The sequence below is a fragment of the Rhinopithecus bieti genome, unplaced genomic scaffold (genome assembly GCF_001698545.2).
Source record: "Rhinopithecus bieti isolate Rb0 unplaced genomic scaffold, ASM169854v2 scaffold_2654, whole genome shotgun sequence".
NCBI classification, from domain to species: domain Eukaryota; kingdom Metazoa; phylum Chordata; class Mammalia; order Primates; family Cercopithecidae; genus Rhinopithecus; species Rhinopithecus bieti.
The window spans coordinates 132051-148235 of NW_016804048.1; the positions used below are offsets into that span (position 1 = coordinate 132051).

The following is a 16185-nucleotide window of genomic DNA, read 5'->3' on the forward strand; positions in this document are numbered from 1 at the left end:
TCCCCTTCCCCTTCCCTTCTTTCCTTTTTTTCTTTCTTTTCTTTTCTTCTTGAGAAAGGGCCTCTGTTGCCCAGGCTGGAGTGTAGTGGCACAGTCATAGCTTACTGCATCCTCGAACTCCTAGGCTCAAGAGAACTTCCCACTTTGGCCTCCCAGAGTGCTGAGATTACAGGTGTGAGCTACCATGCCTGGCCAATAATAGTAATCTTACTGAAACTTTAGTTAAGGCCCAGAACCTGAAATAAACAATACTGATCACAAGATTGCTAAAATGTAAAAAATACATTTATCACTACAGGGTGACAAGATATAACAAGCTAATGAAGGGGAATGAATGGCTCTGACTTGAGGAACTTTGAAAATGTTATCTGTTTCTTGACCAGATGAAAAACTTGAACTGCATACAGTCTAGCTATGAAATTCTGTCATACATGTGCCTTATTTTAAAAAGTTATAATGATAACTTATTTGTTTTTGTGTTTGTTTGTTGGTTGGTTTTTCTGAGACAGAGTTTTGCTCTTGTTGCCCAGGCTGGAGTACAATGGTGCGATCTCGGCTCACTGCAGCTTCCATCTAAAAGGGAGATCACTTTCTTTGGCTTTTGAGTAATGGTTATAACTAAAAGTAGCAGCAAGATCCAGTAAAAAGATTTAGGCCTTGATGTATCTTATAATTAGCGCTGAGCCTCAGTTACCTCATCTAGAAATGTCAGGTTGGGGAAGGCTGGGGCTGGATTCCAGACTGTGCCCAGAGGATGCTGAGAAGTTCTAGGGAGGTGCCTTAGAAACCATGTGGCTGTGCTTGAGGGCAGAGGTGGCAGAGTTTAGGACCTGGCCTCACTGCAGCCAGCCTGAACAGTGCCACTTCCGTCTGTTTTACATGAGTTTTTTTGTTTTGCTTTGTTTTTTTGAGACAGGGTCCCATTCTGTCAGCCAGGCTGGAATGCAGTGCTATGATCTCTGCTCACAGCAAATTCTGCCTCCTGGGTTCAAACAATCCTCCCACCTCAGCCTCCTGAGTAGCTGGGACTATAGGCACATACCACCATGCCCAGCTAGTGTTTGTAGTTTTTGTAGAGATAGGGTTTTGCCATGTTGCCCAGGTTGGCCTTAAACTCCTGGACTCAAGCAATCCACCTGCTTTGGCCTCCCAAAGTGTTGGAATTACAGGCGTGAGCCACCGTGCCTGACCTCCAGTGATATTTTATTTGGAGAAAGGATTTTGTGGCTTTAAAATGTTTGCATATCCCTGGGCTAGACATCCTAAAGGGCATATTTGACCCCAAACTCTCAGGAGTCTGTGTTAGATAAATGGTATCACCCTTGCTGTGTCGCTTGCTGAAGAGTTCCAGGTGCCTACTGGTTCTCTACCAGATTGTGAGGTTCTGTTTCTATGGATGATGGAAAAATGTATTTATTGAGTTAGATCATTCTTTCTGAAATGTTTAATTTTTTAAATTAATTCATTAGTGCAGGTGGGCTTTCTCTTTAAACTCTCTAAAACTCTCTACTTTTAAACTATATCTTAATTCTTTTAAATTCCAACTCACTTATGCACATTTGACCACATTCTTTTTATTGATCATTACAGCAAATCGCTTTCAAAAACCTGGTACAGAGAAATCGACAAAATGAGCAGCAAAACCAGGGCCCGCCGGCTCTGAACTCTACCATTCAGCTGCCATTCATAATCATCAATACAAGCAGAAAAACAGTCATAGATTGCAGCATCTCCAGTGACAAGTGAGTGGAGAACTAGGGATGGGTGCAGGACTGGCCTTCTGTTAACATTTTCATATCATTTGCAAACTCAAGAAGGATGCAGTTTATTATCTGCACCCCTCCAAGGCTGGCTTCCTTGGGGCATATGAAACACGTCCTGAACCTTGGGTGCAATCTTGCACTAGTGTGTGCTCCAACCCTCACCCTCTACGGTCCCGTGTCTTGTGCCAGGCACTGTGCTGTCTGTATTATATGTGTATGGCGGTGTCTGGGCCCAACCTATGACATGCTGCATGTATGTGGTAAGTCTGAGCAAATAACTGTGATAAGTTAGCCCAGGACTGTGGGTCTGGGACAAGGTAGATTCATTGGTGATTCACTGTCACAGTTTATTATGGGAATATTGTAGGTCAACATGTGGCATTAAACCAATTATTTCTTTGTTTTGCTGTATCATAGTTATGCATGCTTCTGTTTATTAATGAATGTATGAAATTCAGACATGAAAATGCTGGCACATTCTTTGCTTTCTTTAAATTGTATTTTTACATTTTAACTAAGATCAATGATAATATTCATCATGGCAAATAAGAAGTAGCACTTTTTAAAATATAGAATTAATTTGTGATGTATTTTATCATTCATGAAAAAGTTTCTCTCAGTGGTCTTCAGGCTGTTGACCAGTACCATAAAAGAGTTAAGAGTATATGTAGGGTGCAGAGTGAGACAGATGCATGTACCAGTTGTGGCTCCCCCACTTCGCTGCTGCAAAGCTCTGTTTTCTCAAGAACAAATAGGAATGATACTGGGGCCCCTATCACTTCCCAGCCTTGTTTTGAGGATTAAATAAGTTAATGTCTATGATGACTTGAGGTAAGCATTTTTTAAATGTTAGCTGCTGTTACAAAAGGTCAGCCTATAATTTATTGTTCAAATTGGGATTTATTAATGCAACAGAAGACTCTAATAATTGCATCGGTACCACAGGCATACCCCAGAACTGTCCCAGGGAGACCAGAACCTCCGGTCTCCTAGAGCCGTGACATTGCCTTTGGGCTTCACTGCCACTTGTTTTCCCACTCTTCTTCCTGGTGCTCTTGCGCCCCCTGCCGGTCTCTGTTGTGTCCAGCGATTCCGGGCCACTTCAGTAAGAAGGCACACACACAAAAGAAGGGTCGGCGGGGCGCGGTGGTTCACGCCTGTAATCCCAGCACTCTGGGAGACCGAGGCCGGTGGATCACCTGAGGTCAGGAGTTCGACACCAGCCTGGCCAACATAGTGAAACCCTGTCTCTACTAAAAATAGAAAAATTACCCAGGCTTGGTGGCGCACGCCTGTAGTCCCAGCTACTAGGGAGGCCAAGGCAGGAGAAACGCTTGAACCTGGGAGGCAGGGGTTGCAGTGAGCCAAGACTGTGCCACTACACTCCAGCCTGGATGACAGAGCAAGACTCTGTCTCAAAAAGAAAAAAAGAAAAAGAAAGAAAAGCAGCAGGAATTTCAAAACTATTTGATAATTGAGACTATAGACACAAAAGGAAATAGTAGAGACTGTGTAGCTTATGAAGTAAACCAGACCAATATATTTTTTTAAGAGTGGATTCTTGGCTGGGTGCGGCAGCTCATGCCTGTAATCCCAGCACTTTGGGAGGCCAAGGCGGGTGGATCACCTGAGGTCAAGAGTTCGAGACCAGCCTGGCCAACATGGTGAAACCCTGTCTCTACTAAAAGTACAAAAATTAGCGTGGTGGCTCACCCCTGTAATCCCAGCTATTCGGGAGGCTGCAGTGGGAGAATCGCTTGAACCCAGGAGGCAGAGGTTGCAGTGAGCCAAGATTGCGCCACTACACTCCAGCCTGGGCAACAAGAGCAAAACTCTGTCTCAAAGAGAAAAAAAAAAAAAAAAAGAGTGAATTCTCACTGTTCTCACTATTGCCCAGGCTGGAGTGCAGTGGCTGTGTACAGGCATGATCATAGCTCACTGCAGCCTCAAACTCCTGGGCTCAAGCGGTCCCCCTGCCTCAACCTTCCTTGTAGCTGGGACTGCAGGTGCACACCTCCTTGGCCATCTAAAGCTGATCCATTTTTTAATCTTCTTAAGTTTTTTACTTTCTTTTTTTTTTTTTTTTTTTTTTTTTTTTTTTGAGATGGAGTCTTGTTCTGTCTCCCAGGCTGGACTGGAGTGCAGTGGTGCAATCTCGGCTCATTACAGGCTCCAACCTCTGGGTTCACGCCATTCTCCTGCCTCAGCCTCCCGAGTAGCCGGGACTACAGGGCCTCGCCACCATGCCTGGCTAATTTTTTCTATTTTTAGTAGAGACGGGGTTTCACCGTGTTAGCCAGGATGGTCTCGATATCCTGACCTCGTGATCTGCCCGCCTCAGTCTCCCAAAGTGCTGGGATTACAGGCATGAACCACCACGCCCAGCCTCTTCTTAAGTTTCTTAACCTCTCTGAGATTGTGTTCCTTTCTCCACAAAAATAAGAATTACAGAATTTACCTTGCCAGTTTCAAAAGTTACGGATAAATTAATATAGAACCCAGCCCAGTGGTCAGTAAGTGGTAGATATCTGAATTATTTTCCACACACTTGCAAGTTCTTTATAAATATATGTCAAAGAGGACCATTAACAGTCTCAGAAAACTGAGAATTCAGGCTGGGCGTGGTGGCTCACGCCTGTAATCCCAGCACTTTGGGAGGCCAAGGTGGGTGGATCACAAGGTCAGGAGTTCGAGACCAGCCTGATCAACATGGTGAAACCCCATTTCTACTAAAAATACAAGAATTAGCCAGGCGTGGCGGCACACGCCTGTAATCCCAGCTACTCAGGAGTCTGAGGTAGCAGAATCGCTTGAACCCAGGAGGCAAAGGTTGCACTGAGCCGAAATCGTGCCACTGTACTCTAGCCTGGGCGACAGAGCAAGACTCCGTCTCAAAAATAAAAAAAAAGAAAAAAAGAAAACCGAGAATTCTAGAAAATGGTTAGCATCTTTTCAGATAAAAAACACAAAACTTAGCATTCCAGTTACTCTCTCTAGTTAGTCTCTTGTTTTGTATGGAGAATTATAAAACTATCTTCTTAGGTTAGTCTCTTAAGTCTAAAAAGAATGACAGGAAAATCTGGGAATCATTGGCCTAGGGGAATTATGGACACTGTTCCCCCAGGCTGGAATCTGGTGAGGCTTCCATCTCTTGGGTGGTCCCTGACTCATGCCCTTTCCTTGGCCTTCCTTTGAGTGGAGGGAAGGAGGCTCTGAGTAGCTTGTACAAGCTTGTTATCCAACATAGGTCCAAAAACCCTATCTTTCAGTTACTTTGGTGATGCAACCTTTCCCCATAATTAGCCGGGAGGCTTTCCACAATGAGGATTACATTTACAAAGCGATCTGCTTTTAACAGATGCCTGAAATCATCCCTGTGGCAGGTACCCACATCAGATTTTTTTAAAAAGTTGTTATTGTACTTTAATCAAATTCATATAGATTACTTAAATTGGGATTTTGCTTCAAATTATAATTTTTGCTCCTAAGATAATCTATTGTTCAAATTATCTTAAATAGGGTATAAAGTTTTATCCTCATATGATTTTAATAGAATTTCATGACCAGGTGAAACCTACCATTGTCCCCGAACCCTGTCCCTGCAGCCCATGACGAAGGTGTTCCAGACCTAGCCTAGGAGTCGGAAGGACTGTGTCTTCCTTCTTTTGCCTCTTGATTGAAGTGTGTTGGGCTGCTGGGAAGCTGGGCATCCAGTTTGGGTGCCTTTCAAGCATATTTGGAAATGTGCTTGTATTACATGTGACACTTTTTCTTAAAACATTTTACTCCTTAGCGTCTCAGGACAGGATTTGGGGTTGTTTTCATTTATTGAACGTCTTCTATTTATTGCTTATCTAAAGGAGGCTGTAGCTAACAGTTGACTCATGAAAATGAAGTAAGCATTCAAAATGTTTTTTTCCTCAAAGCTAACAGGTCAACTCAGAATAGGGATATTGTAATATTAAAGTAGAAAGGCTTTTCTTTTGTGGCAAAGCTATAGGCAACTTTGAAAAGTACTGGATTTAGAACAAAATTTCTGTCCTCTGTTTGCAACAGCGTTAGGGCTAAAGTTTGTGGATTTCTATCATCTGTCAGAGGAATGTTGTTTTAATTGGGAAAGTGTTTTATTTGAGATGTCATTCCCCTGACAGAGCAGAATGACTCGTGGCTCTCTAAATGGTAGCCATTTCTAGCACTATAGCTGGATTTAGGCCCCCATTCTGTTACTTAAAGTACAGAATACAAAACTATTCAGACCTCTCCAGCACCATCAAAAACCCTTTACTTTGTTTCCTGATGCAGGTTTGAGTATCTTTTCAATTTTGACAACACCTTTGAGATCCATGATGACATAGAAGTACTAAAGCGGATGGGAATGTCATTTGGCCTGGAGTCAGGCAAATGCTCTCTGGAGGATCTGAAACTTGCGAAATCCCTGGTGCCAAAGGCTTTAGAAGGTTATATCACAGGTATGTTAACTGATGCTTTCATGTGTTGTCCCTGATTAAATGTTGAATCCAAACTTGTTAAAACCTTTCTTATAGAAAATTGCAAAATTTTAGAACATCTGTGCTTGTGTCAACAGACTGAAACCTTTAACACTTTAGGACCATTTTTTCAAAAATTAGATTATGTAATAGTATATAATGTTATGAAACAATCTATTTAAACTAGGTACTGGGAATTACTAGATCTCTCTGAAGAGTCAAATGTAGTGCTGAGTGAGCCAATTTAGATGTAATAGTATATAATGTAGATGTAATTCATACATTCTTACTCCTGTGTAAAATTTCATTATATGAATACATCACAGCTTTTCTGTTTATTTTACTGAAAATAAACCTTTAGTTTGTTTCCGATTCCTTGATGTTCAAATACAGTGCTGCTTTGAACATTCCTATACATGTATCCTAGTGACCACATGCAAACGTACAGATTGAACTTGTTAGGTCAGAGTTGGGTACATTTTCAGCTTTACTAGATGATACCAAAAATTTTCAATTTGATTTTACCAAATTACACTTTCCCCAGCAGAGTAGAAGTGTTCTATTTTCCCAATCAGGTGGGTCTGAAATTATATCATTGTAGCTTTTCTAAATTGAGATTGAATTCGCATGCCATAAAATACACCATTTAAAAATGTCAGTTCAGTGGTGTTTTGGTATACCCACAAGGTTGCTAATCATCACCACTATCTAATTCCAGAATATTTTAATTTAAAACCCAAAAGAAACCCAAACCATTAACAGTCTTTCTCTATTCCCCCATTCTCCCTCAGCCCCTGGCAACCACTAATCTACTTTGTGTCACTATGAATTTGCCTATTCTAGACAGATGCTTTGTGTGAACGGAACCCTACAGCATGGGGTATTTTGTGGATGGCTTCTTTCACATAGTGTAATGTTTCAAGGTTCATTCATGTTGTAGCACCATCAGTACTTCATTCCTCTTTATTGCCAAATACTATTCCATTGTATGGATGGACCAGGTTTTGTTTATCCATTCATCAGTTGGTAGACATTTGGACTGTTTCCACTTTTTGGCTATTTTGAATGATGCTGCTGTTAACGTTTTTATAAAAGTTTATGTGTAAACGTATGTTTTTAGCTCTAAAAACATACACCTAAGAGTGAAATTGCTGGGTCATATGGTAACTCTGTGTTTAACATTTTAAGGAAATACCAAACTGTTTTCCAAAGCTCCTGTACCACCATTTACAGTCCAACCAGCAATGGATGAGGGTTCCAATTTCTCCACATCCTTATTTACTTGTTTAGAGATGGAGTCTCACTCTGTTGCCCAAGCTGGAGTGCAGTGGCGCAGTTTGGCTCACTGCAACCTCCACCTCCCAGGTTCAGGTGATTCTCCTGCCTCAGCCTCCTGAGTACCTGGGATTATAGGCGTGTGTCACCATGCCTAGCTCATTTTGTATTTTTAATAGAGACAGGGTTTCACCATGTTGGGCAGGCTAATCTGGAATTCCTGGCCTGAATTCACCTGACTCAGCCTCCCAAAGTGTTGGGATTATACATGTGAGCCACCGTGCCTGGCCTCCACATCCTTTTCTACACTTGTCATTATACATCTTTTGAATTATAGCCATCCTCACAGAAGTGAAGTGGTATCACTGTGATTTTTGTGGGGGGCAGGGCAGGGCAGTGGTGGAGGGGAGAGAGTCTTGCTCTCCAGGCTGGAGTGCCGTGGCGCAATCTCCGCTCACTGCAGCCTGGAACTCCAAGACTCAAACAATCCACCCACCTCAGCCTCCTGAGTAGCTGGGACCACAGATGTGTGCCACCATGCCTGGTTAAATCTTTTTTTTTTTTTTTTTTTGGTATGTTTGGTAGAGATGGGGCTTTGCCATGTTGTCCAGGCTGGTCTCAAACTTCTGAGCTCAAGCGATCCACCTGCCTTGGCTCCCACTGTAATTTTGATTTGCATTTCCCTAATGACTTCTGATGTTGAGCGTCTTTTCATGTGTTTATTGACTATTTGTATATCTTCCTCAGAAATATGTCTGTTCACATCCTTTGCCCATTTTGGTTTTTTTTTTTTTTGAGACAGAGTCTTGCTCTGTTACCTAGGCTGGAGTGCAATGGCACAGTCTCGGCTTACTGCAACCTCCGCCTCCTGGGTTCAGGCGATTCTCCTGTCTCAGCCTCCCAAGTAGCTGGAATTACAGGTGCCCGCCACCACGCCCGGCTAATTTTTGTATTTTTAGTAGAGATGCGATTTCATCGTATTGGCCAGGCTGGTCTCAAACTCCTGACCTCAGGTGATCCACCCACCTCGGCCTCCCACAGTGCATCCTTTACCCATTTTTAAATAAAGTTACTTGTCTTTTTATTGAGTTGTAAAATTATACTGAGTATACTTGAAAACAGAAGCACTATGTTTTACATGTCTTATAATTAAGATTTTTTTTACTAATTTAGAAATCTTCCTGATTTTCCTCATTCCTGAAAATACTACACATTTTGCAGATATAATTTGACTATATAGGTTAGGTGCGGTGGCTCACGCCTGTAATCCCAGCTCTTTGGGAGGCCGAGGCAGGCATATCACTTGAGGTCAGGAGTGCGAGACCAGACTGGCCAACATGGCGAAACCCTGTCTCTACTAAAAATGCAAAAATTAGCCAGGCATAGTGACACATGCCTGTAATTCCAGCTCTTTGAGAGGCTGGGGCAGGAAAATCACTTGAACCTGGGAGGCGGAGGTTGTGGTGAACAGAGATCGCACCACTGCATTCCAGCCTGGGCAACAGAGTGAGACTCTGTCTTTAAAAAAAAAAAAAAAAATTGACTGTGTAAGCAGTGATTTTGCCTTCGCTTTCTTTTGTTTCTTTCATTTGTAAGCATAACCATCTAGAATTTCACATCGCTTTTTAAAGGCATTTTAATGCTAGTTCTAAGATACATTAAATCCCATGTAAGCAGAAAGGTAGCTTTAATTTTGTTTTACTCTATGATTTGGCCCCTTGCTCACAACAGAAGAGTTTCTTGGCTGAGATCTGGTTTCTGTTTTAGTTCTTCGGTTGGCACCATTCATCCCCTGCAAGGGCCCCCCCGCTTCTCCTTGCCCCTCGGCCCACCTGTTCTGTCTCTCCACCCAGCTCTCTCCCCATGCTCTCCAGCCTGGGTCCTGCTGTGTCATTGGAAGGCCAGCAGAATCTGAATAAAGGGCTTACTCAATAAATCACCAGAACTTTATTTTAGCTTACTCCCAGTGAAAAGGCTCAGGGCGATTAGGCAGGCTCTGTGGTTTTGATCTCTTCGTGACCTCATTTGCAGACTGGGATACAGACTTTCTGGTTAGTTCAAAGGAAGAAACACGTGCCTCTCGTGTGTAAAGGGGCAGAATGGCCTGGGTGGGAGTGTGAGAACCATTGTGTGGATCCTGTGATAATAGGAAAGAAATGTAGGCTTTTCCAATCCATTGTAAAAAGAGAATGCAATGTGTTATGCTCACAAACAAGTAAATAGCTGTGTTCTGACAGAAGGTTTCTATAGTTCTATATACTAATTAATATTCAGCACAGGATTCTGGCATTAATGTTATTTTCTTGTACAGACTTGTTGTTATTTAATGTATTTAAAGTCTGCTATTCTTCTTAGACTTGAAGTCTTTTTTTTTCCACAGCTGTCTCAAAGAAAAAGGTTCATAAGACGGTTTTAAAATTAGCATAGTCATTTAGTTTACTTTTTTCCTACATGGGAATGGCTTCTTGTTTGGATACCAGAGTTTCCAATCTAAATCCTATAGTTTCATTTTTTTTGTACAGTAATTGCAAAAAGATTTTGATTAAATTAAATCATAGCTCATTTTGGCAGATTACATTTTCTGAGTATGTGTTTGGGCTTATAGAATTTCTTTTTAGGAATTACTTTTAATGTATCTACCACTTATTTTGTAAAGTGGCAGCTGACAGAAACTATACTCATTGATTCAGTAACTTTTTTGGGGTTTTTTTTTTGTTTTTCTTTTGAGACAGAGTCTTGCTCTGTTACCCAGGCTGGAGTGCAGTGGCACGATCTAGGCTTACTGCAACCTCCACCTCCTGGGTTCAAGTGATTCTCCTGCCCCAGCCCCTCTAGTAGCTGGGATTACAGGCGTGTATCACCATGCCTGGCTAATTTTTGTATTTTTAATAGAGATGGGGCTTTGCTATGTTTGCCAGGTTGGTCTTGAACTCCTGAGCTCAAGCATTCTGCCCACCTTGGCCTCCCAAAGTGCTGGGATTACAGGCATGAGCCACCGCACCTGGCCACATTTAGATCTTACATGTTCCAGTTACTGCCTTCTTTGAGCTAACACTGTAGATGGGAAGATTAGAAGTATTAAACCAGTGAAATTACAATAAGAATTGATCAGTGTTGTCATAGGAGAAATGTGGTATATGTATAGAAAAGAAGATGGCAAGGAGATATTAAAAAAAAATTTTTTTTTTTTTTTTTTTTTTGTTTGAGATGGAGTTTCACTCTGGTTGCCCAGGCTGGAGTGCAATGGTGCGATCTCAGCTCACTGCAACCTCCGCCTCCTGGGTTCAAGCGAATCTCCTGCCTCAGCCTCCCGAGTAGCTGGGATTACAGACATGCGCCACAACGCCCAGCTCATTCTGTATTTTTAGTGGAGATGGGTTCTCCACGTTGGACAGGCTGGTCTTGAACTTCCAACCTCAGGTGATCCGCCCACCTTGGCCTCCCAAAATGCTCCCAAAAAACAGTAATGTCTGCCTCCACCTCATTAAAACATGACTGCATGTGAGTTTTAAAATAATAGTTTGAATTAGAAAGCAAAGGATACCAGGAAAAATCTTGTCAGGAAAAAGAATAGGTATTTGATGAGTAGCAGCATTGAGTTCACCAGCAGCAGGCACCTGAAAAGACATTGCAGCAGGGGTTTTGGCCAAAACAGATCTGTCTGCCCTCTAAGCAGAGTGGCCTTCTTACCTCATGTATTTGTGATTTGATTTTCTCTTTTCCCACTTCTGGCTTTCGCTGTCAACACCACAGTCCAGGTCTTTTGTGGTGAGGGCAGCCCAGGCATTGAGGATGGTACACTGGGCTGTATCCCATGGGCTGTGCTCTGGAGGGCTTATCTAAGAAAAAAGAGTAAGAAAGCGCCTGTGAGTGTTTTCATTTGAATACCTTCTCTCCATAAGCTGCCTTCCCGTATTTTTTTTTCCTGCTCTTGTGTTCTAGAGTTTCTTTTTCTTCCAAGAAGATGAAGAAATCTGGGTTCTTCTTACAGCAAGAGAATTGTCTAGCTGTCATGAAGAATAAGCTTAGCTCTTGCTTTTCTGTGCTTTCTTCAGACTGTAACAACAGCAGCCACAGAACTTGCAGGACCGACATTTTTTGTTCTCATTTTTTCTTTTAGATATCTCCACAGGACCTTCTTGGTTAAATCAGGGACTACTTCTGAACTCTACCCAATCAGTTTCAAATTTAGACCTGACCACTGGTGCCACCTTACCCCAGTCAAGGTACGTATTTTTTTCAGGGTTAGAAAGGCAAACCCCAGAGCCCTGTCTGTGTAGGGGTGAGCCGGGGTCATGTTACTGCCAGCACAGGTCCTGCTGAGCAGGTTTGTGGCAGATCTCACCAATGAACCTCCTTCCTATGTTTTTATTCCTATGTTTTACAAAACTGTTTATACCACATTAATGAGCCTGTGTGTTTTTAATTGTTTGCTAGTGTAAACCAAGGGTTATGCTTGGATGCAGAAGTGGCCTTAGCAACTGGGCAGTTCCTGGCCCCAAACAGTCACCAGTCCAGCAGTGCAGCCTCTCACTGCTCCGAGTCCCGAGGCGAGACCCCCTGTTCGTTCAATGATGAAGATGAGGAAGATGATGAGGAGGATTCCTCCTCCCCAGAATAAAGACAAGAGAAAGCCTACGTTTCAATATGTGATGCTCATGTGTGTTTGTAGTGTGAGCTCTTGTTTTTGAAATGATTGCTTCAGTCTTTGCCTTTGTTTGCACTGTGTGTTCAGTGAAAACTAGAGAAACACAATAAGCAAATCACATGAAGGCTGAGATGATTGAGATGAAAGTTAACATAGTGTGAATGAAAGTCTGGCCAACAGAGCAGTAGATGATATAACAAACAAAGGATGCTTTCTGAGGAGATAGTGGGGATAATCCCTGAAGAATTGGCAGTGTGAGTGTGCTCATTTATTTTCTGTGAGGTGGGATTTTTGTGTTCCTCACACCCATGTAATTATTCTTATAATTGAGATTGCTACACAGAGCAGTCCTTGACGATCATGTTTCTGACGTTTCTCTTCCCTGCCTGGACTGCCTTTGACAAGGCGGAAATGAACATGAAAAGTCCCCAGGAGAGGGGAGCTGTGTAGTGAGGGATACTGAGGGCAGTCCTGTGGCCGAGGGGCACAGATTGAACTGCTGAACTAGTTGGAGGTCTAGTTAAGGTGCTTTATGCATCTGCTGCCTTAGACAGCTTCTAGAAAGGAGCAAGCGCTACTTCTTAAGTACTTAAGTGACATTTAGATAATTTATAGTAAAACTGAAATTATTATTAGCCAATGCATTGATGCATAGAATTTACTAGGGCTACTTCTGGAAGCCAAAATAGAATAGCATTTCCATGTGCATTAAATACTTTGCCAGAACTGCCTTTTGCCAGCATCCTAAATCTGGAGTTTTACAAAGAGGGAAACTGTATCTTTAGGTTAATCAAAGCTATGCATTTCATATAGCTTTTTCATTGAAAACAAGACAAATTCCTATGACCAAATTGCTTGCCTACAGTTCCCTGCAGCAATTGTATGATCTCACCCAGTGTGCAATTTGTGAAGATGAACCAAATGTCATTACTTTTGTCTTAAAGAAAAGTCTATTTCAAGAATATAACCAGCAATGTTTCCTTCTACATGTCACCTTTTTTCACATTTTCATTAGTCAGAATGACCTTATTAAGCTTACTTCTGGGGTCAGTTGCATTTCAAACTAATCCAATATTTAGTGTTTCACAGAAACACTGGAAAACATTGAACACTCCTACTGCCTGGATATATGGTAGTGCAGTTATGTTGTTTATGGCTCAAGATGTCATTAGAAATACTGCAGTGGTGTATTCACAACTGCTTCTTCTCTGAATGAAAGAGTGTAGGGACATCTACCACCATGGCCAGACCCTGAATTTCACATTAAGGCCTTGGAAAGGAGCAAATAATAATGGGAAAATTAACTCCAAAACTTTGACCTGAATCATGTGGATTTATCCCAAGATGATGCTAGATGCACCAAGCATGGCCCAAATTGGTTCTTTTTTAAATCCCTTGGGGGAAGTGCAGGCTTCTTCCTGTGGTGCCTCTTTCTAGCCCCACCACCATGTTGACAGCATGGTGAGGAGGAGAAAGTTTTGGCTAGCTAAACATGTTTAATAAGGCCATAAAAACTGAGAAAGAAAAACACTCGACTTTAGCTGGAGCTCCTTTGATACAAAAGTCTCATTCTGTCAGAAATAAGCCGTAGTACAGACTCAGAGATAGAGGCAGTTTCTAGAGAACTTGGTCTTATCATGGGTTCTGGAGCATACCTCTCAGACCAGTCAGGAACACCGGGGAGGTGACAGCAGGTCCCCAGGGACCTGCAGGGGACATTTCAACTGCACGGATCGGGATTTCCCTCCAAACCAACTGTCCTTTAAGGGGCAGCCTCCTCTTTTACTAACTTCACCCTTTCTCATCTCTGGGACCCAGCAGGGACCTGGAGAGGCCAGTGGCCACAGCTACCTTTGTAGTCTTCAAAATATTGAACTGCAGGTCCCAAGATGCATTTCAGAATTTAAGACAGGTGCACTAATGATAACCATTCCTTCACCAAATAGCAACATTCTTGCCAGAGTTCTTGGGAACCTGTCTTCTTCTCTACTCTCCATCTCTGCTACTCTTATGCTTTACATTGATAAAATATGGGCTTAAAAAAAGAAAGCCGCCAAAGACTCTTATCCTTATTGGTGCCCCACCATTGGCCACCCCAGCCATAGGTGTGTGCTGTTGGTGGGAAACAGTCTCTTCCTCAGCGTTGTGTTTGGGTTACTGTTGAGGCTGGCTCACAGAGTGACATCATAGTCACCAGTATATGTCACTGGAGTAAAATCTTGCCTTTAGAAACTGGGTTGAGCTGTTTAGAAAGGCCAATTCTCTTCTGTATTCCCCCTCAACATTTATCTGGGTCTAAAGCTCAGCACTGAGTCACAATTTCACACGAAATTAAAGTGAAGCAGTGTTAGGAAACTGGGGGCTAGGTGCAGCGTCTCTCGCCTGTCATCATAGCACTTTGGGAGGCCGAGGCCGGCACATTGCTTGAGCTCAGGAGTTCAAGACCAGCCTGGGCAACATGACAAAACCCTGCCTCTACAAAAATACAAAAATTGGCCTTGTGTGGTGGGGCATGCCTGTTGTCCCAGCTACTCAAGAGGTTGAGATGGGAGGATTGCTTGAGCCCAGGAGGCGGAGGTTGTAGAGAGCCAAGATCACACCACTGCACTCCAGCCTGGGTGACAGAGCAAGACCCTGTCTCAAAAAAAAAAAAAAAAAAAAAAACCGTTGTGGGGAGGGGGCGGTGCGCTGCGGGGAGAGAAGTTGTTACAATGCCCAGGCTGCTTTGTTATAGTGGCACGCAGGGTTACTTGCCATACACAGATCACTCCTCCCAGGGGTGCTGGCACACACTGATTGTGGGGAGTTCAAGAGGCCTTTTCCCCTTGAGGGTAAGTGTGGCTGTCCCCCTTTCAAGCGTGTGGCATCACTCACTGAGGAAGTGCTGCCTCTATTTAGCACATGCACAGTGGCACTAGGACCTGTTGTCTGGCCCTCACTGGGAAGGGCGGTGCCGCCTAAGCACACAGCAGCTCTTATGGGCCCCAGGTGCCTACCACGCTGCCTTCCTCTTCCCCGTTGTCAGTCTGTCTCCTCCACGTGCTCGTTTCCTGTGGTGAGAGCAGTTGTGTTTGTATACCTTGTGCCTTGTGATCAAGGTGGGCCTTGGAGGAAGGCTGGAAAGCGGGGGCCAACATGGCGGTCCTCCACCCCTCAGCGACACCCACTGCCCGAGAAACTACAGACGATGGCCACATGTTTGGCGTCCTTCAATTTATTTCTTTAAAGAAGTGATGGGAAGAAAAAGCTATGTGGTTTCTGCCATTTTAGCAGGATAAAGAGGATAACTCCTTCCATTAGCAAATTTTACAGTTGTAACAGTACTCTGCCATATTTGAAAAATAATGCCAGGGTCAGTCCTTGAAAACAAGGTAGCTCCTATCAGATAATTCAAATGGAAATATTTCTTTTCTTTTTTTTTACTCTTTTTTTTTTTTTTTTTGAGACAGAGTCTTGCTCTGTCGCCCAGGCTGGAGTGCAGTGGTGATCTCGGCTCATTGCAAGCTCCGCCTCCCGGGTTCACGCCATTCTCCTGCCTCAGCCTCCCGAGTAGCTGGGACTAAGGGTGCCCTCCACCACGCTTGGCTAAATTTTTTTGTATTTTTAGTAGAGACGGGATTTCACCGTCTTAACCAGGATGGCCTCGATCGCCTGACCTTGTGATCCGCCCACTTCAGCCTCCCAGAGTGCTGAGATTACAGGCGTGAGCCACCGCGCTCGGCCTCAAATGGAAATATTTCACAGAGGAGTGGCTCAGTTTAGCCCTGCAAGACATCTGTAACTGCTAAACCACAACTCTTCATGGCTATCTGGGTCATAGAGACAGCAGAGTTGCTCCAAGTATAGATGTGACTTAGGCTCCCTCTAGCACAGTGTGTGTGTTGGAGGGAGTGTGGATTAGCAGAGGATGAGAACTACCTCAGCGATTCCTGCCATAACCACACTGAGAGGGGGGCACTGGGGGGAAAGCCTATTTAGCCTTTTTTTTTTTTTTTTTTTTTTTTTTTTTTTT

General features: G+C 43.2%; 1 protein-coding gene across 11 annotated transcripts in view; it reads left to right on the plus strand.

The window, feature by feature from the left end:
* Nucleotides 1-13135, plus strand: part of TFDP2 (transcription factor Dp-2) — an 84852-nt gene extending 71717 nt beyond the window's left edge. For 8 of the 11 annotated variants that reach the window (XM_017862529.1, XM_017862538.1, XM_017862548.1 and 5 more), the window contains 4 exons: nt 1591-1742; nt 6066-6232; nt 11646-11751; nt 11963-12171. In XM_017862529.1, the coding sequence (XP_017718018.1) occupies nt 1591-1742; nt 6066-6232; nt 11646-11751; nt 11963-12146 (609 nt within the window). In that variant the 3' untranslated portion in view covers nt 12147-12171. Of the gene's footprint in view, nt 1-1590; nt 1743-6065; nt 6233-11645; nt 11752-11962 lie in introns of all 11 variants that reach the window. The other 3 variants (XM_017862524.1, XM_017862556.1, XM_017862536.1) reach the window with 2 other exon arrangements.
* The last annotated feature ends 3050 nt before the right edge of the window (nt 13136-16185 follow it).